At 52.7% G+C, this 26,115-nt stretch overlaps 10 protein-coding genes across 10 annotated transcripts; 6 read left to right on the top strand and 4 right to left on the bottom strand.

The window, feature by feature from the left end:
* The first annotated feature begins 1,203 nt into the window (after nt 1-1,203).
* On the top strand, nt 1,204-5,572 carry LDX57_010260 (putative Rho GTPase activator (Bem2)). The gene is made up of 4 exons (XM_046092014.1): nt 1,204-1,944; nt 1,999-2,665; nt 2,719-2,813; nt 2,876-5,572. The coding sequence occupies exons 1-4, from the start codon at nt 1,416-1,418 to the stop codon at nt 3,529-3,531; spliced, it is 1,947 nt and encodes a 648-aa protein (XP_045947991.1). The 5' UTR covers nt 1,204-1,415; the 3' UTR covers nt 3,532-5,572.
* Nucleotides 4,751-5,478, bottom strand: RRS1 (ribosome biogenesis protein RRS1; the record flags this gene model as incomplete). Its single annotated transcript, XM_046092013.1, has 2 exons — nt 4,751-5,351; nt 5,429-5,478. 2 exons carry the CDS (start codon nt 5,476-5,478, stop codon nt 4,751-4,753), a joined length of 651 nt encoding a protein of 216 aa, XP_045947990.1.
* A 178-nt stretch (nt 5,573-5,750) lies between the features above and the next one.
* On the top strand, nt 5,751-7,771 carry LDX57_010258 (mitochondrial 37S ribosomal protein mS29). The gene is made up of 2 exons (XM_046092012.1): nt 5,751-6,483; nt 6,587-7,771. Exons 1-2 carry the CDS (start codon nt 5,859-5,861, stop codon nt 7,456-7,458), a joined length of 1,497 nt encoding a protein of 498 aa, XP_045947989.1. The 5' UTR covers nt 5,751-5,858; the 3' UTR covers nt 7,459-7,771.
* Nucleotides 7,772-7,916: 145 nt separating this feature from the next.
* Nucleotides 7,917-12,311, top strand: LDX57_010257 (uncharacterized protein). Its single transcript, XM_046092011.1, has 2 exons — nt 7,917-8,478; nt 8,547-12,311. The coding sequence occupies exons 1-2, from the start codon at nt 8,236-8,238 to the stop codon at nt 11,859-11,861; spliced, it is 3,558 nt and encodes a 1,185-aa protein (XP_045947988.1). The 5' UTR covers nt 7,917-8,235; the 3' UTR covers nt 11,862-12,311.
* Nucleotides 12,312-13,144: 833 nt separating this feature from the next.
* On the top strand, nt 13,145-15,432 carry LDX57_010256 (uncharacterized protein). The gene is made up of 2 exons (XM_046092010.1): nt 13,145-13,937; nt 14,026-15,432. Exons 1-2 carry the CDS (start codon nt 13,524-13,526, stop codon nt 15,007-15,009), a joined length of 1,398 nt encoding a protein of 465 aa, XP_045947987.1. The 5' UTR covers nt 13,145-13,523; the 3' UTR covers nt 15,010-15,432.
* A 212-nt stretch (nt 15,433-15,644) lies between these two features.
* Nucleotides 15,645-16,954, bottom strand: LDX57_010255 (zinc-dependent alcohol dehydrogenase; the record flags this gene model as incomplete). The annotated part of the gene is made up of 4 exons (XM_046092009.1): nt 15,645-16,414; nt 16,489-16,645; nt 16,704-16,752; nt 16,830-16,954. The coding sequence occupies 4 exons, from the start codon at nt 16,952-16,954 to the stop codon at nt 15,645-15,647; spliced, it is 1,101 nt and encodes a 366-aa protein (XP_045947986.1).
* A 769-nt stretch (nt 16,955-17,723) lies between these two features.
* Nucleotides 17,724-18,882, top strand: LRA2 (uncharacterized protein; the record flags this gene model as incomplete). The annotated part of the gene is made up of 2 exons (XM_046092008.1): nt 17,724-18,384; nt 18,455-18,882. 2 exons carry the CDS (start codon nt 17,724-17,726, stop codon nt 18,880-18,882), a joined length of 1,089 nt encoding a protein of 362 aa, XP_045947985.1.
* A 58-nt stretch (nt 18,883-18,940) lies between these two features.
* Nucleotides 18,941-19,983, bottom strand: DHG2 (SDR family NAD(P)-dependent oxidoreductase; the record flags this gene model as incomplete). The annotated part of the gene is made up of 4 exons (XM_046092007.1): nt 18,941-18,991; nt 19,075-19,492; nt 19,566-19,831; nt 19,915-19,983. The coding sequence occupies 4 exons, from the start codon at nt 19,981-19,983 to the stop codon at nt 18,941-18,943; spliced, it is 804 nt and encodes a 267-aa protein (XP_045947984.1).
* Nucleotides 19,984-20,362: 379 nt separating this feature from the next.
* On the bottom strand, nt 20,363-22,015 carry LDX57_010252 (L-rhamnonate dehydratase). The gene is made up of 3 exons (XM_046092006.1): nt 21,861-22,015; nt 21,569-21,791; nt 20,363-21,492 (listed from the first exon to the last, which is right to left on the bottom strand). Exons 1-3 carry the CDS (start codon nt 21,945-21,947, stop codon nt 20,525-20,527), a joined length of 1,278 nt encoding a protein of 425 aa, XP_045947983.1. The 5' UTR covers nt 21,948-22,015; the 3' UTR covers nt 20,363-20,524.
* Nucleotides 22,016-22,306: 291 nt separating this feature from the next.
* On the top strand, nt 22,307-25,340 carry LDX57_010251 (putative C6 transcription factor; the record flags this gene model as incomplete). Its single annotated transcript, XM_046092005.1, has 5 exons — nt 22,307-22,678; nt 22,845-22,879; nt 22,928-23,044; nt 23,111-24,482; nt 24,560-25,340. Exons 1-5 carry the CDS (start codon nt 22,491-22,493, stop codon nt 25,338-25,340), a joined length of 2,493 nt encoding a protein of 830 aa, XP_045947982.1. The 5' UTR covers nt 22,307-22,490.
* Nucleotides 25,341-26,115: the final 775 nt, after the last annotated feature.

The raw sequence follows: 26,115 nt of genomic DNA, 5'->3' as shown, positions 1-26,115 counted from the left end.
AAGGTGTCGCCGCGACACTTCGAGTCTGAGCGCTTTTGGAACCGTGCGGTCATCTCCTTCTCCCTCTCCGAACTCTCGTGCCTCGTTAACCTCTTCCCCCGACGTCTCTCTGGGGAATTATTACTTCTTACCGCAGGGGGGAAAAGATACTTGACTCCATTTCTATTTTATTTATTTTCTATTTTCTATTCCCCATTTATTTTTGTTTGTCTTTTACTTCGCTTTTTATCTCCCCTTCTTTGACCGTGTTCTCTTTTGTGTCCGATCTTCTTTCAATTGAATTGCCTTTCCTTTCCCTTCCCTTCCCTTCCCTTCCCTTCCTTTATTTTCTTTTTCGTTTTCCCTTTTCCCTTACAACGCCTATTCCCTAGTCACTAGTCGCCGGAGCTTTTAGCCTGTCTCTCCTTGGTTTCGGCTTCCTTTTACCGACCGCCCTCTCTCACGGCCGTACACACCGAGGGGCAAAAACAAGCAAGCCCTCGATTTCATTCTCGACTTCCTAGGTATTGATTGAGGGGGAAAGCGACGGTTGTTGTCGATCTCATAACGAGGTGGAGTCAACGAGGTACTTTTGAAGAGCTCTTTGGAGAGTGCAGTAACATGAGGGGCGTGGTTTTCTGGTACGTGATGATATTACCTCTTGTTTTTGAACGGTCAGGGCGTTGGTTTTCTTCCCCCCCCATTGTTCACTGGAAGGACGGTTTCACTCCGCTCTTTCACATTGCCCGATGCATACCAAGGGGGTGAATCCGCGACTGTAAAACCTCTGGACGAATCCATCGTCATTGATGCCTTGTACCCCTACTTCTGCCTTTGCGACCATTCCTTCCCACTTGTTGCATTCAAGTACGGTCGCTTTGCCTCAATTATCGGACACTGCTAAAAGCAAGATGCTTGTCTAGACACAAGCGCTCCCATAAATCACCTCTTCCAAGACCGATATTGCCTGCTCTGCCCGTGATAGACGCAGCCGTTGACAACACCACGACCGAGAAAGATTGACAAGGCCGGCTCCGATCCAATCTCATTTCGTCATAAAACAGTCAATTGCTCATACTCGCTATAATCTGGGCCCGGCTGCACCCTTAATCTCCATGCTTGAGGGATTGCGGGATCATCGTATAATATTCTTCCGATCAAGGTACGTTCTGGGTTGGATTTGCGAGTTGAATACCTGATATTTTTTCTTTCTTTTTTAGATTGTCATTTTGCCCTAAAATCGATTCTCACTTACCAACACCTCTGTTGTCCAATGATACTAACAGCTCGGTAAATAGATTTTAGTCTTGCGTCGAAACAGCGGTCCCTAGTTGGTGCCTGGTTTATCAATTATTCTATCGGACTATCCGCCCCCCCCTGACGATTACTCCCGTTCCTATTCCGGGCTGCCAACTAAGACACGAACAACGTCTAAGATGCCGTCAAGACACTCCACTGTTCCCAATTTAGATCTCAGTACTTCCACCTTGCAGGCGAATGCGAAGATCTCGTCCCCACTAACGCCCGGCGCCCAAAGCTCGGATGGGCCGAGTCCCCTGACACCCCGTTCTCCTAAATCGTCGTCTAGTTCACCTTTCTTCAAAGGGGCTACAATTCGCCCTGTCACCCAAGAGTCGAACAGCAAGTCAAACAGCCCTACTCTTCCAGTTTCTCCTAGCCTTGCCGCCGAACCTCCTACTCCGGGCTTCACGGCTATCCCTCAGTACCCACCATCTCCTAAAGATACTCCCAAACACAGCCGTGACCCCTCTCGATCTTTTTTCGCAAATCTCAAGGCCCCCAAGTCTTCGCACAAAGCCCAGCGATCGGACGGCTCGGAATCCGGCGACAAACCCAAGAGTCGTGGCAGCTCCAGGGACCGCAAGACACAGATTTCATCCAAGCTATACGAGTCAACGCCAGACCTTCCTGGCGCCATCGAACGTGCGGCACAAGAGGAGAATAGTAAGTGCTGATATGGTTAGTCCAAGCCGCCTGTGTTAACGTATACCCTCCTAGACGGAAACTCCGAAGACAAATATTCGCACACAACGGAGATCAAGAAAGTCGGCACGGAGACCGAGGCTTCTCAGACCCTTAAGAAGAACAAGCCGCGATTTGCCAACCTCCTCTCCCGCTCCCGCTCGATCAGGATCGACGACTCTTCGATAAACAGAATCGCCAATCGCCGTCCGTCTACCAGCCTCATGAGACTCGAGGAGAGTGGTCGGCGGGAAATGCAAGAATCCCAAAAGGCACCAGTACGTCAGGAGCGCGGAACGAAGAACACGGCGAATGCAACAGTTCGGAACCATGTCGCCGATCGCCCCATCGAAAACAGCGGCGGTCCCGTAAGGAAAGACAGATACCACGGCGGGGCAATGGTTCCGTCCGCTTCGTTAAGTCAAGTGTCCGGCGCCTCTGCTGCGCTTTTCAACAACATTAAACAGTCCTCAAGCGGCGCCGCCGATCGCATCGGCAAAGCGGGCAAAGGATTCTTTGGGAAAATCACCAGGAGCGGAAGCACGAATGAGCGGGAACTCATTAATGACGACAACTATGTCTGCTCCGTGATTAACCTGCCGCTTATAGAGCAAGCACGGCGATCCCGCATCGCAAAGCGACTGGAGGATTGCAAAGACAAGACTGAGTTTTGGATGCCCGCCTTGCCGTACCGTTGTATAGAGTAAGCAGACACCCCTCGGATCACGTGTGTGCGCACAACTGACGGCAGAGCAGTTACCTGAACTTCAAGGGTTGTGAAGAGGAAGGACTTTATCGCGTCCCAGGGAGTGGCAAAGAAGTGAAACATTGGCAGCGACGGTTCGATACTGGTAAGTTTATGAAGATAAATGTGCATATCTCACTGCCGGAGCCATCTCTCATTGATATCTAGAACTTGACATCAACCTGTTTGACGTGCCGGATCTCTACGACATTAACACAATTGGCTCCATGTTCAAAGCTTGGCTTCGCGAATTACCGGACGAGCTTTTCCCCAAGGAAACCCAAGCCATGATTGCCGAAAAATGCGAAGGGGCAACAACGGCCCCCCAGATGTTGAAAGACGAACTATCCAAACTGCCGCCATATCACTACTACCTTCTCTTCGCTATAACGTGTCACCTCAACCTCTTACACTCATACGTCGATCAAAACAAAATGGACTACCGCAATCTTTGCATCTGCTTTCAGCCTTGTATGAAAATTGATGCGTTTTGCTTCCATTTCCTTGTTTGTGACTGGAAGAATTGCTGGCAGGGTTGTTGGACCGAGAAGGAGTACCTCCATATCGAAAAAGAGATGGACGAAAAAGAGAAATTCCCACAGGCGAGAGAAGAATTCGCCCCAATTCCTCAGCAGGCATCATCTGTCGACGAAAGGGCCATCTCTTCCTCTGGCAGCAGTCAGCCTGCCGTTGAAGAGGAACCGCCACGGCCCCAGACAGCGAAAGTTCACAAAACAAGGCCCAAGAACATTGAAACAGCTCACGGCAGAAGCGTTTCTCAGCTTCCTGAACTTGGACCACCGCTTTCTCCGATACAAATCTGAGCTAGGCTCCACCCGCTTCTACCAACATCCGTATCGCATCCAACACATTAACGGCAACACGAACTCTCTTTGATCTGATCTATTGATTGATGCCTTTCATTTCCAAATTACGTGCACTGGGCTTTCAAATCCAGGCTGGCCTACGTTTTTATACCATATTACCTTTCCTTTTTCCCGCACAAGAAATCGCCAATTTTGAAAGTCTCGGACTGGATCCGCAGGTTGAGCATTTTTCTTGAAAATACTTTTAGCCTGAAACACTTGCAATTTGTCTACATCCTTTTCATCATAGCGTGCTTTTGTGTGCTGGGTCCAGATCTCCTTCGACTTCGTGACATTTTCTCAATTTCTTAGCATCTCCTTTACCTATGCCATGACCCTCATCCGACTCCACTGCCTCCCTCCTGCCTCCAATCATCCTTCCGCCTTCACCCTTTCTATCGTCCTCTCCCTCTCTCCCTATATCTTCCTCTATCTCTCTTCCCCTACATCCATTCTGCTGTTATTCTTCTTTTGGGCTATTCCACTCCTACATGCATGTCTTGCGCCCATAGAGTCAGTTGATGTTTTCCAATCTTTGAATTTTTTCACAAGTGTACAAATTGACCTCTAGTCTGTTTTTACTACATATATTTGATGATATGTTGTGCTCATACCTCTGCCCAGTCACTGAAATGTATTGCTTCCTACTATTCCTTTGTGTCTAACCACCGATTCCCCATTGGAGCTTTGTTTCGGCGCTTGCTTACTTGCGTTTCTATCTGATTCCCTTGCTTTGTCGCATCTTCATGGAGTGTGTTGCCGGTACATACATGTAAAATAGGTCCAGGCATGACCGTACGTTGATTTAGTGAATCTTCAGCAAACGAGAACAATAAATAGACCTTGTCTGTCTCACTTGAATATATATCTAGCACAAGCCCGAGAACTAAGACACAAGAAAAGAAAAACATAAACTGTACAAAGGAATGCCGGCCCTTTGGCCGAGCACTGCGTGGAACGGGTGACATTGCTTTTTTTGTGTTTTGCAGTGGATAATCCATGCAGGCGACATTTGACATCCAAGACCGGCGACTCCCAAACCAAACGCCTAAATAAGCCCAGAATTCCAGTGATGTAAGAACAAGCCGAAGTTTAACAAAGAAGTCTTGACTGCCGAATTAATTCATCATCTACTTTTTCTTTTTTTTTTTTTTTTTTCGCTCTCCTTCTCCAATTCTCACCCGCTTCCGGGTTTCCTCGTCTTCCGCTCGTTAGACCGCATCTTGCGCTCGTTTCGGCGGATTCTGTCCTTGCGCTCCGCACGAGACATGCCACGGATCGAGCTTCCCTGGGCGGCGGCATCCTCTTCCTTCTTCCAGTCCTTCTCGTTCACCTCGACCAGCCAGTCATCGTCCGACTTGTTGTTACCCTTGTAACCCCAGCGCGGGACCCAGTCGCCCTTCTCTTCGTCGTAGACCATCTTCTTGCGTCGCTCCTTGTCCGCGAGCGCAGCGCCAGGCTTGGCGCTGTACTTGCCAATACCCTTCTTGCGCGCGAACAGCTCCCACTTGGTCGGGGGCTTGGGCGTGGGCAGTGGCTTGTGGCGGGGCAGGACGGTCGCAGGGGAAGGCAGCGTCAGGAGAACGCCTTGTTGGGAAGAGGTAATGGGGCATGTCGTCAGGAGTTGGTTCAGTAGCGATTGGACGCCATCGCGGGCCGTGGCCTTCAGGGATGCGTTCAGCGGTTCCGAGCGAGAGACTTCGATGGGGTTGGGGTCGTTTGCGAGGAGATGGCCGAGGTCGAAGGTGTAGGGGGTAGGCTTCGACACGGTGATGGGTCTAGAAAATTCCCGGCAGGTTAGAATTTATATACATAGATCGGTCGAGGGCTTTGCTGGATGGTGGTGAAAACTCACAGCTTAGGCTTGGCCTCGGCCGATTTGTTTGTTGTTTCGAATTCCGACATTGCGACGGTGTATCCGGAATCTATCTCAGGAGATCGTCCGGAAATGCGCAAGGGGAATGGGATGAGTAGAAAAGATCTGATCGATTGACCGGGGAAAACTGAAGCGGGTAAGAAAAAAAAAGTTAGTAGATAAAATTATGGGAGGCCGCTTCTGCCACATCAGCTCACCGCCTTAGTGGTTGTCTAGGGCGGCGGCGACGCTAAACCCGAAGGAGCCGCAGAGGAGCCCTCTGGTGAAGCGCCAAAATGTGATGAATTTCATTCCAACAACTCCGGGGTTCGACGAAACCTAGGACGGCACCCTCTCCCGATTCAACCCTCCCACCCTTCCTTTTCTGTCAATTAAGACCCTGGCCACTGTGCCAGTGTGTCGCAACACCATGGTCTCCTCCTTTTGCTGGGGCTGCCTCACACGGCTGCGCCCAACACCCCCGGCTGTTATTCCCCCGATGTCAGTTCCCCGAGCAGCATCGTTCCACACGTCCGCAGTACGCCTTTCGGTCCTCAAGAAGAAGCAAAATGTGATCAAAAGTGGATTCCGTGAATCCAATTCTCCCAAAATGAAGAGGAAGAAGAACGTCGAGCGGGCACGACCGCCCCCGGTCGGAGAACGCAAAGCGATCCGGAAGCGCCTCGTTCTCAGCAACCCCAATGCCCTTGAGGTTCAAGGTATGCAGGACATCTCGGCGGAAACAATGGTGGACTCGCGACTCCGCGGTTCTGTTCTCGGCCTTCCCGTGCCGATGCTCACTCAACTGCGCGCGGTGGAAGCCTTCAAACCGACGCAGGGCTGGTCGATATTCCGTCGCCCCGGGACAGTGGTCAGACGCGAAACGCTGGAGCTGGGTCGATTGATTGATGGGATCTCTAGTGATGGCGCGGATAAAGGGAAATCGGTCAAGAAGATTATCACCGGTGTCCGAGGATCTGGAAAGAGCGTTCACCTGCTACAGGCCATGTCGATGGCTTTCACCAAGAAGTGGGCTGTCTTTACCGTTCCTGAGCGTAAGTTCTAACCAAACGATCTAAACCATCTTCCTTCAGCCGTCTATCAAAAGACCGAGACGGAAGGAAAATCAATGCCTAGATACTAACGATGGATCTTTAGCCCAGGATCTAGTCATCGCGCACACCGGTTACGCGCCACTCTCCGACGAGACGCCCGACTTGTATGTTCAGAACGTGGCAACTGCCGCCCTTCTGTCTCGCACGCTGGCCGCCAACGAAGAGCTCCTCAAGGGTCTGAAAGTGTCGCAAACCCACCCGGCTCTCAAATCTGCTGTTAAGCCTGGCATGACGCTCGCCGATTTCGTCCGGCTGGGTATTCAGGACTTCGCCACTGCCTGGAATGTTTTCCAGGGATTGTGGTCTGAGCTCACCGCGACTGCTGCTGCGCCGGGATTGGAGAGTCATTTCGCGCCTCGCCCCCCAATGCTCGTGACCGTGGATGGCCTGGCTCACTGGATGAAGAACTCCGAGTACCGCACTCCTGAAATGAAACCCATCCATGCCCACGATCTGGTTTTCGTGCGCCATTTCCTTTCGCTCTTGAAGCCCGGGACCGAAAAGGCAACTTTCCCCAATGGTGGCCTGCTCTTGTACGCCACCTCGGCCTCCAACAACCCCTCCGTCTACAGCTTCGAAGCCGCCCTGAAGCAGGTCGAGGCCCGCCACGCCGGCGTGAAACCCTCGGCGCCTGAATTTCCTCAGCCCGATCCTTATAGCCGAGCTGACCAACGCGTGCTGGATGTCTTCGACTCTCCTAAGCCTACCGTCGCCAAGGAGGAGATGCTGGAGCTCCAGTCTCTTAGCGGACTCACTCGGGACGAGGCCCGTGGCTTCCTGGAATACTTTGCTCGCAGCGGTCTTCTGCAGGAGAACATCAACGAAGAGTGGGTGGGTGAGAAGTGGAGTTTGGCCGGCGGCGGCGTGATCGGTGAACTCGAGAAGCTGGGAAGACGCTTGAGAGTCGGTGCTTAAGTGATGCACCGATCGCACCCGAGAAGATGACCTAACTTTCCCACTTTCGAAGCTGTTGATTCAAACTTGGCTACCCTTTTCTTTTTGTGCCACTTATATTATTTTATTGCATCCCTTCCCCATTGTTTGTTCCTAGACCTGTGGACGGTTCTGCGTGATGCCAGGCTCTGTCTTTTCTACTCTATCATTGGGATCGGGACTTGGCTTTAGCCAAACCATGTGTACTCTACTTGTGATGTTGGGCCTTTTGCGTGTTGTTTATTTGTATGCATATAATGGGATTTGAAAAAGACGTGTTGATACTCTGTAATGCGTGTCCTCTCGTACCTCCACTTACTGAGTAGGCGGGAGTTAGGGCTGGTGGCAGCCTCAGGCAGCATCTCCGCACCGCCACGTTTCGGCGGACTTTCCGTCATCATTCTTTGGTCTTTTAGTCTTTAGTAAATAATCCGCGACAAGCTGACCCGGCTTTCTCTTCGTTTGTGTTTCTTTTGTTTTAACTACCATCTTCTGTTTTATTCCCCGACAACTTTCTCTACCTGTGTCAGCTGAGGCGACCGTCGGGGGTAAATCGGTCAGCCGACCTTCGCTTGTCACTCATTCATTCATTCATTCGCTTTCTCCTGACGGCCGGTCGCTTCTCTCTCTCCCCGCAGTTGCCCGCAATTCCAGTAAGCGACCAATCTATACTGACCACTTTGTCTTCACTTTTTGCACCTTAACGCATGAATCATAGAAACTTACGGCTCAAACCCCTACCCTGCCCCTGGTTAACAGATGTCGGGTCCTCCGCAACCCGAATGGCGTCGGCCTGCGACGGCGCAACAGCGCCCTCAAGCGTCGCAACCCCCGCCTCCTCCTCTTCCTCCCTATAATCCAAATACATACGGTCTTATGTCTACTCAATCTCCCGTATCCGGAACAGGGACAAATATGTCGCCATCTACGGGTGTGGACACATCCTCATGGGGGGTGCGATTCAATAGGCAGCAACATATTCAAACCCCTCCTCCGTTGCCTGTGAGTACCTATGTGAAGTCGGGGGCGGATCCCTTAAGACTGCTTGGAAGCTGATAGATCTTGGAAAGCCTCGACCTTCCAGCACTCCTGGACATCCCCCCAGTCCCCAACCTCCTACAGCGACTCCTGTAGATTCCAGCAAGCCTACACAGTATGGAGCCCAGGCTTCTGCACCAGGGCATCATCAGCCTTGGCCGACAAGCACACCATATACACACCAGCAGCCTGCGGGCTCACTTTCGGCACCATCACCACCGCCTCTTCCACCGGCCTATCAGACTGCTGTATCGCAGCCAAGCAGTCAACCGCCGCAGTCTTCGAACCCGTTGTATACAGCGTCCCCTTACAGTCCGCCGGCTGGCCCAGCCTTTCAGCAGCCCAACATCTATTCCCTCTCGGAACGTCCAATACCACAGACTTTCCAATCTGAACAGACACCGGCGTTCGTGGGAAGCCCGGCAATGCATTCAGCGCCGCCGATGACTGCTCCACCTGTTCCTCCCAAAACCAGTGCCAACATCATCCCGGCGGGGCCGGCCTCATTTGGTGCCTTCACTCCTTCAGACTGGGAGCACCTGTCTCCTCAACCGGGAAACGTCGATGACGAAGGTGTCTTCGGGTCTAAACAGAACACTGTCGCGCATGCGCCAACCACCTCGAACTACCCACCGAGCTATGCAAATGCGGCTGTACCCAACCCAGCTTCGCAATCCACAGCTCCGACGCCCCCTTCGGGTGTCTCACCCACTATTCAGCCTACGTACTCTCAGGACACAACGGGGATGCAGGACCAATTCAGAGTCTCGCCTGTTAGCCCAGGAGCTGGCCAGGACACCATACATGACCCGGCTCCACCCCCGCCGCTGCCGCCGCCACCACCACCACCCATCAGAGTGAAGACGGATGACTCTCTATACAGTTCAGTATCCGACACAGAGGCTTCGGAAAGTATCGATGGTGTCATCGAGGCGTGGAAGCAGCCTCTACCCATTGAGACTACATCGCCAAATGCCCAAATCGATTCGCACACCTCTGGTGGACCTTCAACTCCATTGCGACAGCTTACTCCTCTCGACATTCCTCAGTCGAAACAAGAAGCTTTCATACCTCGAGAGGCCACTCCAGCTCACTTCGAGAACACACCGAGCGGGAGGGATGTTATGCCACAACCATCGTCGCCGAACCCTAAGCAAATAGACCCATATGAGGACTTAGACCCCTGGTCCAAGTCTTCGCTGGATCGTTATGTGGCTATGCTACGCAAGGAAGCAGTGGCCGACTCAGACACTGAACGGTTCAAGATATTCACGGCTTTCATGGCCAAAGAGACGAAACTGCGCGAAATTTTGTACAATGTTGATTCCACAGAAGATACCGCTCAAACACCAACGCCAGCCACACAGCCTCCGATTCAAAAGCTTTCTCCTGTCATAGACCCAATGGACTCGGGCCTTATACCAGTAGAGACAGAGGAGGTTGAGGATTCTTCGTCTGATACTCCAGAAGAGCCCGAGGATGGAAAGTATAGTCCAGGAGGGCGTCCGATTCTTCCCCGTCTTCATACGCCGAAAATTACAAGTGTGCGCCGGTCAGCTTCTAACCCGGGCGGCCCCAAATATGGTCCAGAACGTCTGGTGCAGGGTCAGTTCTCGAGATCGACGTCTGTGCCACCTACGAATGATTCAATACATAAACAGGAGCACTCGCCTTTGGCTACCAAACCCCCACAGCCAATCTATACTCCATTTAGTTATACCGAAGGTCCACAGAGAGGCTCTGATCAACTGTCATTTCATCTTCCAGCATACCAAGCATACTCTGCCTTGCGACAGGCATCTGCTACCAGCGGTAGAATAATGTCGAATGCACCAAACCCGCCCTCCGGGGATACCGCCAGCCCCACCGTGCCATCCTCGGCGACACAGAATCAGGACGACGAAACTTTCATCGGCCTCATCAGAGAGAAGAGCGTTGCCTACCGAAAACACGCGCGGAAAACCTCTTCCCCACCACCATTGCCATTGTCCCTCAGACAGGGGAGACCGGCAGGTGTAATTGACGATCTGCGTTCCATAATTTCGTCGCCCTTGGCGAAACAGTCAGAAAGCCCGTGGCACAAGACCACTAGGGAAGGCTTGAGGTCTTACTCGAACGACTTCAAATTCATCATGGAGACAATGAAATCTTGGGAAATTGCGAGCCAATCTCGCAAGGAGGCCCTAGACAAAGAGCGTTTACATCGCCAAGAGGAGTCAGAGAAACACATCGACGCGTTGTTCAATGACAAGGAAATCGGGTATGCCGATATCAACGTCCTGGAGGAAGAATTTCGCCAGACAGAGGCTCGAGTCCAATTGGAGGAAGAACGTCGGGAATTCGAAGATTTCGAGACCAAGGTCTTCAAGAAGCTGGATGAGCGCCTGAACGATGAGCTTTCCGCGCTTCGGACTCAATACGAGTCGGCGCTTGGCCAACTTGACCATGAAAATAGCAGGATCAAGGATTCGGTCACTGACAAATACAATCTTTCCCACACCATGAAGGTCGTGAACGAGATTTACCAAAAGCTCGAGGTCCGCTACCAGAAGCGTCTTGAAATTGCCTTGGATCTTGAGCGCCGACGCAAGAAGACCGAAAGACGGCCGCTGGTCTTCATGGGTGATTCCGCGGCTCTCAAGCGCCTGGACAGTGACTTTGATGAAATGGAAAGGCGGAATGTGCTCGAGGCGGCCAAAGACCGTGATGAGAGGGCCAATCGACTGATGGATTCCTTTGATGACGCAATTATGCACGGGCTGGGCGAAAACCAAAGCCTCCTGGATGAGCTATCTGCTAAGTTGTCGAAAGTTGATGCCACAGTCATTAGTGCCTCTGGATTGGCAGATTCCGAGATCGAGCAGATGTTGAACTCAGTCTACAATATGGTGGAATCACTCCGGGAAGATTCTGAGTCGATTCTCCATAGCTTCGGCATCGTAGACTCGGCTCTCAATAACGCAGACTACCAAGTTTCGGTCGCAGAGGCCCGCTACTCCAATGCCGACGTTGACATTTTCCGCCAGTTGGAGAACGAGAAGAAGAAAGAAGACGCCAAAATCCAGAGCGAACTTCAAACCAAATTGGAGAGCGTTCGTGCTGGTCCGGCTAAGATCACCACTACCATCAACGATCTCCTGAAAATCATAGACAAAGACCCCATTGCAGGGCAGTCCAGCTCGTCGGGAACCGCCACGCCCAGTCATCCTGCTGAATCGCTCATGCCTGGTCCCCCGCCCTCCGCAGTTGCTCCTCGGAAATCGGGCGAAGATACGGCGCATCAGGAACGGCTCCGAAAAGCATTGGAGGATGCGAAAAAGAGAAACGCCGCCCGACATAACCCTTAATCCCAAACCCCTCGAGTGAAGACACTCCTTTACTTCTTTCGCGGTATCAATCATTATTAATATTCCTTAATTAATTACATCCTTTATTGTTGTCTCATTCCGGTCTCTGCTTTTAGTTTGCACTTCATATCACTGTTTCTTAGCTATCGACTTCCAGTGGCTCTACTCACGACTTGACGATTCTCCTTAACAATACCCTCTTTCTATGCTCCCCCTGTTTCTACTTATGTACCTCATTCTAATGGGCTCTAGTATATGAATTTATGTCCCCAAGCGACGGAGGTTGAATCATAACATGCCAAACTCATATCCTGCCACCTTTCATGTATACCTTTAGCAAGCAGTGCATCTTATTCCAACACATATGTTCTCCATTTTCTTCTGATTACCTACATCCAGTATCATGGTAAAATATGCAGATCGCATCATGGCCAGGGAAAAAAATCCCTCTTGCTGTGGCAGGAGCCTAGTAGTGTCAACGGGTGCCATAAACCCCGAGTGGCGGCATCAAACAAGAGAATACGGAGATGCCGCATGCACGAAGACTGAAGTACGGAGTATCGCAACTTAACAAGCGAGGCAATTGGATACAGAGCCGAAGAATGGAACTGATTTCCAGATAACTGCGGCGGATGCGAGCGGACCTGTGTATCGTCGATCGATGACGAGAATAATAAGCGCCCAGGAAGTGGCGCAGAACCTGCGCCGCATAACCACCCGACATGACTTCCTTCAGGACAATTCGATGAAATGATCCGTGACACTTAACTGTCTGGTATTGGACCCAATGATCTCCTAGTTGCACTGGAAATACCTGGAAGGGGTTAGTACGCCTCATCGGATGGCTGTTAGACGCCCGTCAAATTCGCATCTATACCGTGCAAGTTCACAAGGCAGTCTCGGCAGACTATAGTCAGCCTTTTCAGCTCCTGCGCAATTAATCAAAACAATGAATCATCAGCTCCCGTCCAAAGATTATCATCTCCTTGATATCTGCGCCGCAGACCAAGCATCCCGCACGGCTTCATTGCAGGGATCCGTGCTTCGACCCAGTTAGGCTTTGGATCCATCGTGACAGGAGGCTCGAGAACGGTGTAGCCGCAGTGAACGCTGTCAGTATATGTCATTGGAGGCACAGAGGCTCAAAGTCAAATGGAACCCTAAATTTGATAGCTCAGAAGTCCTCCAATCTCGTTGTCCTCCATGACCCTTCCCTCCCTGGGCAGTACCTGCGCCGCCTATATGTCGCATGTAGCCATTAGTTGTTCTTCTCTCGAAAGAGCCTATCCTCATAGATAGGTCCTTTCTATGCTACTGGCGCATTGGCACAGTCTGGGGAGTCCCTCAGCTGATGACCGTTGGCGTTTCGTCATGCGGCAAAGAGAAAAAAGGACACTAACGGTGTGGCTCAAGCCTGAACCAGCCTCTCAGATGGCAGTTTGATCGTTTTGCGTCCGTATGGCACTGTTCTTGCTGTGGCAGCGAGTGGGATAAGTGTGTTGCGGTACTGTCTTGGTCCAAAATACCCGCTCCCACCCGTGGCTCTCGACAAACTCTATATAACTCGGGTCAGTCTTGCATCAACAAGCCTTCTTTTGCCCTCCAGTCACTTACTACTCATCGAGCTTGATCTTTTCATTGATCTTGTTTCAGCTTTTCTCCATGTCCGCCCCTACCAGACAGTTTTGCAAGCTGTCCATCGCTAGCCCCATGTCACGACCGCGGTTCCAGAACCAGAGAGCACGACCTACGGAGGACGATAACAACGACGACAGTGAGAACATTGGAAGTGACAGCGAGGAGAGCGAGATGGAGGCAGGAGACTCCGGTGAATCATTGACTGCGCAAGGGAAATCAGGGATCACGTATGATCTGGCCGGGCTGGATTCCGCGTCAGAGGCCAGAGCGCTGGTTGGATTCTCGAGCCAGTTTGAGGTGATTACCTGCTGCTCCATGCAGACGGGGTATGACTTTCAGCTGGCAGAGAAGGCCCGGGTGCATTTGGGCTCGGATGCCTATACGTGCACCTGTTCAGCATTCTTGAGTCAGTCTAACGTGGCCTGTCAACACATCTTTGTAAGTCAAGAAAAAGGGGGGTTACCTAGTAGGAAGACGAGAATTTTTCCTTCTACTCATCAAGAACTAGTTTGTGCTAACACTTTAGCAAAAGTGGCTCCTTGATCAGCTTTATGCCTGCCTCCTTCCCCAAATCGTATCCTCTGTGGTCCCTCTCGCTAGCGATGGCCGTCTTCCGAATTTTTCGCGCACCGAGCAGCTTCTCGAAGGTAAACTCGAAGCCGTTGCGGACCAACTGGGCTGGGAGTATGTTCGCTCTGAAGCAGTTGGTGGGATGAGTCGTTCTCAGAAAGCTCGAGACCTCCTGTCTGCCTTCAGCATGGGCGTCCTGCCGGAAGATTTCCGCCTCGACCTGGTGGAGGACACGGGGCTGTCACGCACGCCCGAGCAGTGCGTCGTGCAAGGGGACCTCGAAGCCACTTTATTTCGGCTCACCGTGCACGACGACGCTGTCTACTCTAGCTTGTGCAAGGCGATGCCCCCCGGTGCTTGTGCGGCGATCTACTTCGACAAAATCCAGGGCCGATCCCGCAAGCTGTTAGCCGACTTCGACCTCTTCTGCCAGACAGGGAAGAAGCCCGAGAGCGGAACGAACGTGGACGTCGCCAACGTCATCCGGGAATTACAGTACAACGTGGATCGGATCCAGTGGAATATCACCGCGCGCGCGCCGCACGGCATGGAAGGCGCCGCAAAGGCCTTGGTCACGTTGCTGGAAGACATCTGCAACCGCAACAAGGACGCCCTGGATGGCAACCGATGGGGCCGGAGCTCGTTCCACGGAGAAGACGAGGATGAGCGCAACGTGTACCATCAGCTCATCGGCACGACCGACGAGACGGGCCGGTGCTTCATCCTCGATACCCTGGAGCATCTGCAGGGGTCGGATCTCCACCAGTTCGGAGCCAAGCTGCATGCGATCCTGCACAAGAACGAGGTGAACCGAGCACCGAGAGCTTTCCTTCTCAAGTTGAACATGCTGGTGCGTCGAGCCGAGTCGGCCTCGACTGCCTCTGGTCAGAAACGTCCGGCTACGGGAGTGTCTGGAGGGAACAGCAAGCGAACTCGTTGATATACATGCGCTTTTGATGCGATATACCCTTTTGGATTGAATTCTGCCGTTTAATTTCTTCACATCTACATAGCAGACTCTTCCTCTGTTTTTCAGCCCGATGTTTTGGTTTGCTGTGCTGCGTTGTGCTTATTGTGAATTCAAGTACTTCTACATAGTCAAATAATCACCAGCAGGACTGGTCTTTGGTTGTCTTCTATCTCCAGTGTGAATAATTAATCTAAAGAATATTGATGGTCAATACGAATTGCAATCACTCCGGAGACCTTCCCCAGGTAAGGCACGATAACCGACACGACAGCGCAGGGCCACGGTTCCCAGCAAACTTAGAAGCAGCCTTAACTGGCAGGAAGTTGTTGTGATGACGCATCCATTTTCGTTTCCACTCTAAAAGCAGGGCATATAGATGGCAGACAGAATCATGCACTTGGTAGATATAACTACTACTGCGACTTATTCTCAGGTCATGTTTCGAATCGATTTCACCTATTGAAAAACAAACAGACTACAGCAACAATGGAAAATACACGGACATAAGGTCATACTCATAACTGCAGTCGCCGCATCAAGCAGGACTAACTGCATCACTCTCACAAGAGAGATCATACCCATCGCTAATATATGCTTGCACCCGTCTAGGACAAGTCCAGGACCACCCGTCCCTGCACCTTCCCATGATGCATCTCCTCAAAAACGCTGGTTAGCGCCTCCATCTTCTCCGTGCGGAAATGGGCATTGATGACGCCGCGCGCCGCGAAGTTCAACGTCTCGACGGCGTCCGCTCGCGTGCCGACAACCGACCCGGTGATCGTCGCATGCTTAAGGATGATGGATCCCGGGTACGCCGTCGCAATGGGCAGCAGGTCATTCTCCGGTACGCCAACACACACCAGGGTGCCGTTGAAGCGCAGGAAGCCGAGCGACTGGGCATACGCCGCGTTGGAAGCGGTGCACACGATGACCCCGTGGGCACCGAGCCCGTCGGCCAGGGACTTGACGTGCGCGGTGATGGCTTCGCCCTGGTCGTCCGCGGGGAACTTCGTGATGTCCACGAAATGCTCCGCCCCGGACTCCTTGACCAGCTCGGCCTTGCTGCCGTGGTCGACGCCGATCACGCGCAGCCCCATCCCTCGACTGGCCAGCTGCACCGCGATGTGGCCCAGTCCGCCGCCAGCGCCGGAGATCACAATCCACTCGCCCGGTCGCGCGTTGCTGCGCTTCAGAGCGGCGTACACGGTGGTCCCCGCGCAGAGCATGGGCGCTGCTTCGTCCGAGCCCAGTCCGTCGGGGATCGGCGTCACGTAGTTGGCCGGTCCCAGGGTGTACTGTTGAAAGGTGCCCGGGGTATAGTAGCCCGACACTTTCTGGGCGAAGCAGAGTCCATCGGATCCTGCTTGACAGGGAACTATACAATTGTCCCGTTAGAAAGGAATTGTTCCCCCTCGCTCGAAAATTGAAGGGCTGTGAGTTGTTACGTACGGCAGTTTCCACAAGCGCTCGAGATCCATTTCACACCGACTCGGTCGCCGATCTTCAAGCCTGAGGATTCGGCACCTGGACCGAGCTTCACAATCTTCCCTACGCCCTCGTGCCCCCCGACCTGTCCAGGCTGCGTGGGGTAAGGGAGTACTTTCCACTAAATACAATGTTAGCATCCATGGCTCAGACATTTGGAGAGAGTCTTCCATGCGTACAGTATTGGTCATCACTCCATAGTCGGAGTGGCAAACTCCCGAGTGAGTGCTGTTCCGTACGTCAGATTCGATCCAGCCTTCAAGAACTACAGAATCATGCCCCTTCAACGAAGCAAAAATACATACAGGTTGATCAGCACCTCGCCCGCACCGGGCTCGGGGACGTCGATCTCCACTACTTTGGTTGAGACGGTGCCGGGTTGGTCATAGATGACGGCTTTTTGTTTCAGGGGAATTTCCGGAGCGGCCATATTGACAGACAAATCAATCTAAAATTCTGGATGGATGAATCAATGACCAGAAAGGGACCGAGCGACGAGCGAGAGGGGGATCGAGCCCTCTTTTTATGTCGCAACATTCTCCAGGTCGGACGGAAAATTGCGACGCCAAGTCCACGTCGAAAGGCAAAAAAGAGGAGAAGAAGAAAGTGGAGAGAAAATCGCGGGGAAGAACGACAGGCTGGCGCCTACGGTTCATTTCGCATTGTCCAACATCCGAGGATGCCATCATTCTGGCAGGGGCAAACAGTGGCGAGGATCCAGTCGGTGGAGATGAACCTCGGTCTGGGCATGGATCAACCACCGCTCGTGTCTGGCGATCTGAGGTCTGGTAGTCGGATATTTCACGCCAAAATCCTGAACAGGTCTTGACCAGAGCTGCAGGGGGGATCCACGATGACTTTATACCGTCTTCTGTCGGTCTTGATGAGTACCTTTGCGGAATCGTCGATGGCGTTGGAAAGAAGAGCTCGGTCTAAAGCTGCCCGAATCGAATCCACCGTCGTTTTCTGATCTTCCTCTTCTTCTTTCCCGCTTCTTCTTTCTTTCTGTTCTGTTTCATCATTTTTCTGTTCTCTCCGTCCCTTTCTTGTGCTTGTTTGTCTGCGCCGCAATACCGTCGCGAAGTGCATGGAGGATCGACCGGGTTTACCCCGCAGCAAAGGAAATTGGCTTCTCTCCATCAATAATTCCCTCTTGATCGACACCTCCACTTCCTCGACTTCTCGCATTCGCATGTACAATGGCCATCCCCATCGTCGATTCGCACATCCATCTCTTCCCCGGTTCCCATCTGCCAACTCTGGCTTGGTATGGACCGGGTGGCCCTCTTTCCTCCCAGCATTCCGTCGCCGAGTACCGCGATGCGACAAGCTCGGCGTCTACTTCTCCTGAGACCGCGCAAACCACGTATCTACGGGGTTTTGTTTTTGTTGAAACGGACCGTATCTCCTCTGTCGCGGAGTCTGGGAAGGGCTGGTCGCATGCTCTTGATGAAGTCTCCCTGCTGACTCGAGTCATCACGGGAGAGGCTGTCCCCGGAGAAGGGCATCAGAAGGAGGACCGCCACCTCTGTCTAGCTTTCGTTCCTTGGGCGCCCGTACCGGGAGGGCCAGCAGCGCTCGAGAAATACATTGCGCTAGCCAAGGAAAGAACGCAAACGGAGGAGGTATGGAAGAAGTTTCGAGGGGTGCGCTACTTAGTCCAGGATAAACCGGCCGGGGTCATGGTTCAACCAGATTTTATCGCGGGACTGAAATGGTTGGGAGAGCAAGGCTTGACGTTCGATCTCGGGGTGGATGCCCGACAAGGTGGGCTTGCGCAGTTGCGCGAGGCAAACGAGATGCTACGCAAGGCCCACGATAGGATTACGGATGAGAAATTGAAGCCCGTCGTGATCATCAGTAGGTCACCTCAGCTCTCTCCTAGCTACTACGAAGGTTGTTCCTCGTGCTAACACTTCGACTTTAATAGACCATCTGTGTAAGCCCAATCTCCGTCTGCCATACACTTCGCAGGTGTCTATCACCACGCATCCCGACTTCCTGGAGTGGTCCTCCCTCATCACGGCTATGGCGCAGTATCCCAACACCTACATGAAGCTCTCGGGGGCCTTCTCGGAGCTTCCCCCGCTCTCCGCCGATACGGAGCCAAACGTTCCAGAGCTCGTCGAGCAACTCCGCCCGTGGACCGACATAGTCTTTGATACCTTTGGTCCGCAGCGCGTGTTGTTCGGGTCAGACTGGCCCGTCTGTAACGTGGGAGGCGGCGGCAACCCGACGGCCTGGCGTCGCTGGAAGAGCGTGGTGGAGGGCGTCCTGGAGAGACGGGGATTGAGGGAGGAGGAGAAAAGAGGTGTCTGGGGCCAGGTTGCGGTTCGAGCATATGGAATTGATATCTGAAAGCGTGCAATTTATGTACATGGTCATCTACTCTCATCTTTTGCATCACAATCCAATATCACTGGAGATTCACGAACAGTCCTCCATCAACCAGTATCTGCGCGCCCGTCTATGCAAAAAGATTGATTGTCAGCATCACTTCCCATGCCAGATCTGCGTTCGCAGCGACGGATTCAAGACGGAAAAACTCACCACATATCCACTCAACTCCTCGCATGCCAGAAACACTGCCGGGCCCGCCAGATCGGGAGGCTGGCCGAGTCGACCCAACGGGATTCGTCCCTCCATATATGTCCTCTTCTCGGGGTCGCTCATATCCTCGTCGTTCAGCTGGGTGCGGATCGTACCCGGCAGAAGCGCATTGCAGCGGATTCCATGCTTGCCCAGGGCCACGGCGCACGACTGCATCAGACTGAGCACGCCGGCCTTCGTCGGCGTATAATGCGTCTGCTGTCCGCCGCCCACCAGCGCCGAGATCGAACTGATCCCGATGATCGAACCGCCAGGAGGCGACTGCGCCAACGCCATCTGTCGCGCGGCCGCTTGCGCCGCATAGAAGGCGCCGGAGAGGTTCGTTGAGATGGTGTGGCCGAGAAGAGGCGGGTCAACCCTGCACCACAATCAACTTTCAATTCAAACACACGAACGACACTTGTAGTGTCCAGAGTCCAGACACAACTCACTCTAGGAACTCTTCAAACTTGCATACTCCCGCATTGCTCACAAACACGTCCAGTCGTCCAAACGCCTCGACCGTCTTGGCTATGAACTCCCGTCCGGTCTCGGGCTGCGTCACGTCGCCGGCCACCGCGATAAACTTGTTCGCTTCGCCTCCGACAATGTCGGATACGTCCTTCTGCAGGGCTTCTAGAAGGGAGTCCTCCTTGGGGCCTCCTAGGTGGTTGATGGCTACTTTTGCGCCGTGGCGGAGATATTCTAGGGCGATTGCCTAGCGAGGGGAATGGTCATGTTAGTGAGAGTTCATCTTCCGCTTGTAAAGGGCTGGAAGTAGATGAGGAAGATCAAACAGACCCGACCAATACCAGTGAGACCACCCGTGATGGCGGCGACCTTGCCGATGAGGATCTGAGGGAGAGGCATGATGTGGTTCCTGATGCTGTCGATCAACACGAGGAAGAGGGATTCCGCGAGAGAGCTGGATAGACACAAGAGAATGCTCAATGGGCTTCGAGTTTCAACTGCCGACAAGATGCCGATGAGAGACGAGCAGGACAAGACAATTCTTCGGCCTTTGTGAAATAATTACTATTTTTTTTTCCGTTCTGCTCTCTTGGACCCCGCCGGAAGACGAGGCGAAGGCGATGATTTATTGGTGGAGTTTCCTCTCGGGTTTCTCGTGGCAATGATCCCCCGAGGGCCCCCCGCTTTCCCCCACGTCGCCTGGAAATCCCGAGGGGTTTGACTTTTTGTATGTACGTACTTTGTTTGTAGAATCATAAAGTTCAGAATTAATTCCGTTGCCTAATAATAATGTTTATCTTGTATTCATGTCTACATACGCGCATAGATGCCAATCTTTGGTAAAACATGTCCATGAAAAATAAGTATAAAAAAAGACCAGCCAATTGTATGTATGTTTATAGATCTAGATCTCCCTCGTTCCAGTCACATTTCCACCCTCTCAATGGCTTCCATTAGCTCCCTGCTCCTGATCAGTCGTCGCAGGCAAGCTTCTTTGAGGCGCGGGAGTCAGGATGTTGGCGGCCGGAATCAAGGGAGCGGACGGATTCAGCTCCAGACCAAACCCGGGCTTGTCCAGGACAGAAACGTCGAGGTATCCCTTGGTGGGGATGGGCTCGTTCAGGAAGAGGTTTCCAAACACAGGCTCTACGGTGTGACCGTCGGCCGAGTTGGCCAGATACTCTTGGAAGGGGGTGTTGGGCTGCGAGACCACGTAGTGGTAGGAGTAAGGACCCGAGGCATGGGGCACGACGGGCAGGTCGTAGGCCGCGGCCAGCGCAGAGACCTTGAGCAGTTCGGTCAGACCGCCAACCCACATCACGTCCGGCTGCAGGATATCGAGGTTCCGGCCCTCGACCAGCTTGCGGAAGCCGAACCGGGAGTACTCGTGCTCGCCGGTGGTGAACTTCACGGTGGGATGCGCTCTCTTCAGCAGGGCCTGGCCGTCGAAGTCATCAGGGGTAAGGCACTCCTCCCACCAGTCAATGTTGATTCCTTCCGCCTCGGCCCGCTTGACCAGCTCGATCGTGTAGGGCACGTTCAGGGACATGTAGCAGTCCACGCGCAGGGGGAAGTCGGGTCCGACACTCTCACGCTGCTTGCGCAGGTACGCCAGGTTCTTCAGGAGTCCCTCCGTTCCCTCGTCAGGGCCGTGGGGGAGGGCGACCTTGGCGCCGGAGAAACCCATGGCCTTGGCGGAGGCCGGCTGGGGTCCGGTGCAGTAGAAGTTGAGTCGCGACCGAGTAGCACCGCCGATCATCTTGTATACGGGCTCGTTGCGGATCTTGCCCACCAGATCCCAGAGGGCCAGGTCGATCACCGAGATGACGGCAACGGGGAGACCCTTGCGCCCGTAGAACATAGAGGCCCGGTACATCTTTTCAAACAGTTCGTTCACATCGCGAGGGTCTATGATAACATGTCTTGGGTTAGCCTGGGCAGATCTCGTCTCGGCGGTGGGGGAATGCCCTCGGTTATTCGTTACCTGCGCCGATCAAGAATCGCTCAAAGTGCTGCTGCACCAACCAACAGGCCGGAGGACCACCGAATCCCGTCGCAAAGCCCTTGGTGCCGTCGGTGGCCTCGACTTCGACGCAGAATGACCCCAGAACGTTGATACCCCACGAGGTGCGGGAGCCACGGTACTGTGCCCATCGGGTCATGGGAGTCGAGATGTCGCTGTCCACCAGCCAATGGCCTCCTTTGACCTGGTATATGTTTAGTGTCTGACATAACCATGTAGACATTGCGTATGAATAATTCTATAGATCACTTACATTGTGGTAATCACCGCCAGAGCCCACACCATCAATGAGGAAAGTGCGCACCTCTTTGATGCGGGGAAAGGTTGCTGTAGAGCCCATGATGTGCGGAGGTCAATGATATCGGATATACAGATCGTAAGAACAACAACTCGACACCTGTGAGAAGCGGAAGGATAAGGAGAAGAGAAAGACAAGAATGAAGAAAAAGAAAAAAGAAGGAGGGCGCCGGGGTTATTTGAAAGGCCGCAGCAGTCCCCGTGCTGCCTCGGGGTAGAACTACCCCGAGAGCCCGCGACCCAAAGTGACTTAGCGCCTCCGCGTCTCCGCAGTCTTAGTCAGCGCCCCGTTTTGCGGGGTTGAACGCCCGTTGGTTGCCTGAGGCAGGCAGTCATGTTGCACCGTCGCTTTTTCTCCCTCGGCCATCTTTTCCTTTCTCCCTCGCTTTCGACTTTCCTCCCCCCTCTTTCTCTCCCCGTCTCGGTCTCAATTCTCGGTTCAAGACCATCTCGGGAAAGAAGTACGGCTCTCGCTTTTTATCCCTTCTTTGCGACCGGATCGCCGAGCCCCATCGAGCTACTAGGATGTTGGTTTGCACGTCATTGTTGATGGAGTTGTTATAACCCCGGATCTCGCTAGAGTACGATGCCGAACGCTGCTGCAACTGTCTCTGCTCAGCAGACTCCACCGTCTTCCCGACTCGTCGGGGACCAAGATAGAGACCACAGCGCCGACGAATCCTGGTCTGCAGCTGATAGCGATCTCGATCGCTTCCCTACGAATGGCTCGTCGGCCTCTAATGCGCTGAAGCGGAAACGTCCCCTCACTGTGTCGTATGTACTCTTTTCCGCCCCTGTTCTCGGAAAATGAAGCCGCTATTCTCCTCGTCACCACCCCCAATCCCCCTGACAATCCTCTCTCTCGCGCATCACCCCCCGGCGTGTTACCCGCCTCTAAACGTCAGTCTCTCGTGCAAGTCGCCCTACTGACCAACTAAAGATGCGAGCTATGTAAGCAGAGGAAAGTTAAATGCGGTGAGTAGCTCTGCCGCACGTGTATCTCCACCCATCTGACAATGTTAGACCGAGCCCAGCCTAGCTGCGGATGGTGCACCCGCAACGGTCAGATATGTGAGTACAAGGAGCGAAAGAAACCTGGCCTTCGCGCTGGATACGGGAAGGAGTTGGAACAGCGCCTTGGTATGCTCTCCCCCCTTTCCTCGGAGACTTTGTTCTTGCGGGAACAGTTGCTTATGCGGTGCACAGACAGGCTGGAGGAGGTCATTCAGACGCAAGCTCGTCTTATTGAAACGCATATCATCCATGGCCAACCTCAGTTCAACACCGAGCTTGCGCATGCGGCGCCTCTTTCATACAGCTCTCCATCGGAGCCATCTGCTGCCCACGGACCTAGTCCTCGAAATCCATTCTATTTTCAAGACACGTCGTCGGTGCCAGTACCTCCCCATCAACATGAGGCATCTATCACTAGCCCGTCCGACATGTCAGTCAAGAACACCATGCATGCTCATCTGCCCACCGGCATTCACGCTGCGGCCCCTCTACCCCCCATCCCTAACAACACTTCTCAAAATGATTATACGGGAAATGAATCGTCATTGAAGGTACCGGTCAATCTCTTTGCAAACCAGGAGCAATCACTTGCCGACCCAGAACTTGACCTGCCGCCATACGATCTGCTTTACGCTCTGGTGGACCTGTACTTTGAGCACATCAATACCTGGTGTCCCATACTACACCGTCGCACCACCTTGGATATATTCTTTGGTCCATCGCCGCTTGATGAAGCTGACCGAATCGTTCTCTATGCCATTGTTGCAACCACACTCCGGTTCTCAAGCGATAGCCGACTCAACGAGCAGAATCGCAAGAGATTTCACGACTCATCGAAGCAGAAAGTCCTTCTTTACGGTCTCGAAAATTCATCGGTCAAGGCTCTTCAGGCTCTCGTAATCTTAGCTTTGGACTTAGTAGGCTCTTCTAACGGGCCTCCCGGGTGGAAATTGTTGGCTCTGATTACGCGATCGGTGGTCCAGCTAGGTCTAGCCGCCGAGTCTAAATCATCGCTCATTGCGCCGATCTATCCTTCCATCTATACTCTGAGAGCAGTAACGCTTCCAGAATCGGACTCCTGGGTTGAGGATGAGGGTAGACGCAGACTCTTCTGGATGGTATACCTACTGGACCGATATTCCACGATCGCTACGGCCTTTGACTTTGCCTTAAATGACAAGGATATTGACCGCAAGCTTCCTTGCAAGGATGAGTACTTTGCCAAAAACCAGCCCGTGGAAACCAGGTGGTTTCACCACTCAAGTGAACGAACAGACTACCTGAGTCATGCCGAGAACGTTGGATCCTTTGGCCTCTACGTGGAGATACTCGGCATTCTATCCCGGATACATATCTTTCTGAAACGGCCCGTGGATATCGGGGCTCTGTCTGACGTCGAGGAATGGCAGACAATGTATCGCAATTTGGACAGCGAGTTAACATCATGGGAGTTCGGTCTTCCTGCCGAGTATGCCTACGAGAATGCCTCACGGCTATTCAACGGATCGAAGCACAGCAAGAGTGTTCCCTGTGACTGGGTCCAACTTCATACCACCTATCAAACGTCAGTCTCAACGGCCTATGGCATCTTCTCTCCTCTTCTCATCTGATGTCACATACTAATTTCCAACGTTGTCACAGTGCGGTCATCAGACTTCATTCGTCCGCTGCTTACCCAACCACCCGCTCTCCGATTTTCACGCCGTCGTACAGTGCCAGTCAACGCTGTCTATTGGCAGTCGATAACATTCTCTCCGTGACTCGGTTTGTAGTCGACAATAACATGCTCGACAAGCTGGGGCCCCCGTTTGCCTTCACCCTCTGGGTGTCTGCTCGGCTACTACTTGTCCATGGCTCCACCATCGCGCATACTGTGAGTCCAGATATAATCTTCTTCGTGGACACGTTAGCTCGCATGGGGAAATACTGGAAGGTGGCGGAGCGTTACAGCTGTATCCTCCAGCGAGTTCTCGACGAGTACGGCGAATACCAGCAATCTGGCGCCGACGACAGCGAGCGCGTCACCCCGTCCACCGTCAAAATCCTAGCAGACATGCGCCGCTGCGCCTTTGATCTGGATTTCTTGATTTCGCGGCAGCCGCGTTCGTCTCCGGCGGGCAGCCAGCCAGCGCCGCAACCCTCGGTGACGCAGTCGCGCAACCTCGCGCCCAACGAACTGGAGTATCTCGATGTCTTCGGTTTCTTCAACGTCCCGCGCGTGCCGCCGGCGCGGGCCCCGGATATCAGCAGCATCGACATCAGCGAGGCGGTCGACAACCCAATGTCAATTCATGGGTTGACAGGAGCCAGCACCAACAACACTGTCGTCGACGGAGCGCCTCCGAATGCGAACGAATTCAATATCACGAACTATTTGATTCCCACCCCCGAGACTGACTGGCTGTTCCGCCCTGCAGGATAATAGGCTTTATGTTACACTTTGAAAGCTAAAAAAAAAAACAAAATCCTGGATCTCCAATGGTATCTCAAACCGCCTTACCTAGTCCATAACCATGGATTTCATAAGGGATATTCCCCATGACCCGGACTGTATATTTCTTGATCCTCTCTTACGTTTATGACCGATCCCAACTCCTTCCCAAGATAGCTTAATCGATGGGCTGTTCCTACTGTCCCAATGAGGACTCTTCAGATTCAAAAATGGAAGCGCAAGACCTCCTTCCTACCAAGAGCCTGGATTAAGGAGCACAGCATCCATCTATTGCGCCCTTGCAACCACCTCTCCCCCAAATACAGTATCCTGAACTCATCCAACATACAATACAAGCCTAAACGATTGCAACGTCCTGCCGATACCGAAAAACATATACCCCCTTTGTTTCAAGAGCAACGTCGCTTTAACTTAATGTGTACCCGAATAATGTAATGCTATTGTGGAACTGCGGCTACATGATTGATATCTCTGTCTTATAACATCCATAAAGTCATTTCCTTATCGATCCGATCAGGAGAGTAACTGTGCTTCAACTCCAAACACTTTTTGTGTAGTTTGAAATGCCGGTATAATCCGAAACACCCATGTAAATACATCTTTAAAAACCTCAAGCTTTTTCTCGCTTTCGCTTCTAATCTTCTTATTTTGCTGACCTCCTCCCCTAGTACAACACAAAGAAAAAGAAAAGGAATGGAATGGAATGTTAAGTTAAAGACAGAAAAGAGAAAGGCCGAAGTGATCG

Source organism: Aspergillus melleus (genome assembly GCF_016097325.1).
Source record: "Aspergillus melleus strain CBS 546.65 chromosome Unknown contig6, whole genome shotgun sequence".
Classification (NCBI taxonomy): domain Eukaryota; kingdom Fungi; phylum Ascomycota; class Eurotiomycetes; order Eurotiales; family Aspergillaceae; genus Aspergillus; species Aspergillus melleus.
The sequence above is the reverse complement of the archived record's forward strand: the minus strand, read 5'-3'. Positions and strand labels throughout refer to the sequence as shown.

Bases quoted from the DNA above. Each gene is read 5' to 3' on its own strand.
- LDX57_010260 (XM_046092014.1), top strand. From the start codon at position 1,416: ATGCCGTCAAGACACTCCACTGTTCCCAATTTAGATCTCAGTACTTCC. The intron at 2,666-2,718 runs GTAAGCAGACAC...ACGGCAGAGCAG, and splicing joins TTGCCGTACCGTTGTATAGA to TTACCTGAACTTCAAGGGTT. The intron at 2,814-2,875 runs GTAAGTTTATGA...ATTGATATCTAG, and splicing joins GCAGCGACGGTTCGATACTG to AACTTGACATCAACCTGTTT.
- LDX57_010258 (XM_046092012.1), top strand. From the start codon at position 5,859: ATGGTCTCCTCCTTTTGCTGGGGCTGCCTCACACGGCTGCGCCCAACA. The intron at 6,484-6,586 runs GTAAGTTCTAAC...ATGGATCTTTAG, and splicing joins TGTCTTTACCGTTCCTGAGC to CCCAGGATCTAGTCATCGCG.
- LDX57_010257 (XM_046092011.1), top strand. From the start codon at position 8,236: ATGTCGGGTCCTCCGCAACCCGAATGGCGTCGGCCTGCGACGGCGCAA. The intron at 8,479-8,546 runs GTGAGTACCTAT...GATCTTGGAAAG, and splicing joins AAACCCCTCCTCCGTTGCCT to CCTCGACCTTCCAGCACTCC.
- LDX57_010256 (XM_046092010.1), top strand. From the start codon at position 13,524: ATGTCCGCCCCTACCAGACAGTTTTGCAAGCTGTCCATCGCTAGCCCC. The intron at 13,938-14,025 runs GTAAGTCAAGAA...CTAACACTTTAG, and splicing joins TGGCCTGTCAACACATCTTT to CAAAAGTGGCTCCTTGATCA.
- LDX57_010252 (XM_046092006.1), bottom strand. From the start codon at position 21,947: ATGGGCTCTACAGCAACCTTTCCCCGCATCAAAGAGGTGCGCACTTTC. The intron at 21,792-21,860 runs GTAAGTGATCTA...AACATATACCAG, and splicing joins CTGGCGGTGATTACCACAAT to GTCAAAGGAGGCCATTGGCT. The intron at 21,493-21,568 runs GTAACGAATAAC...ATGTTATCATAG, and splicing joins GCGATTCTTGATCGGCGCAG to ACCCTCGCGATGTGAACGAA.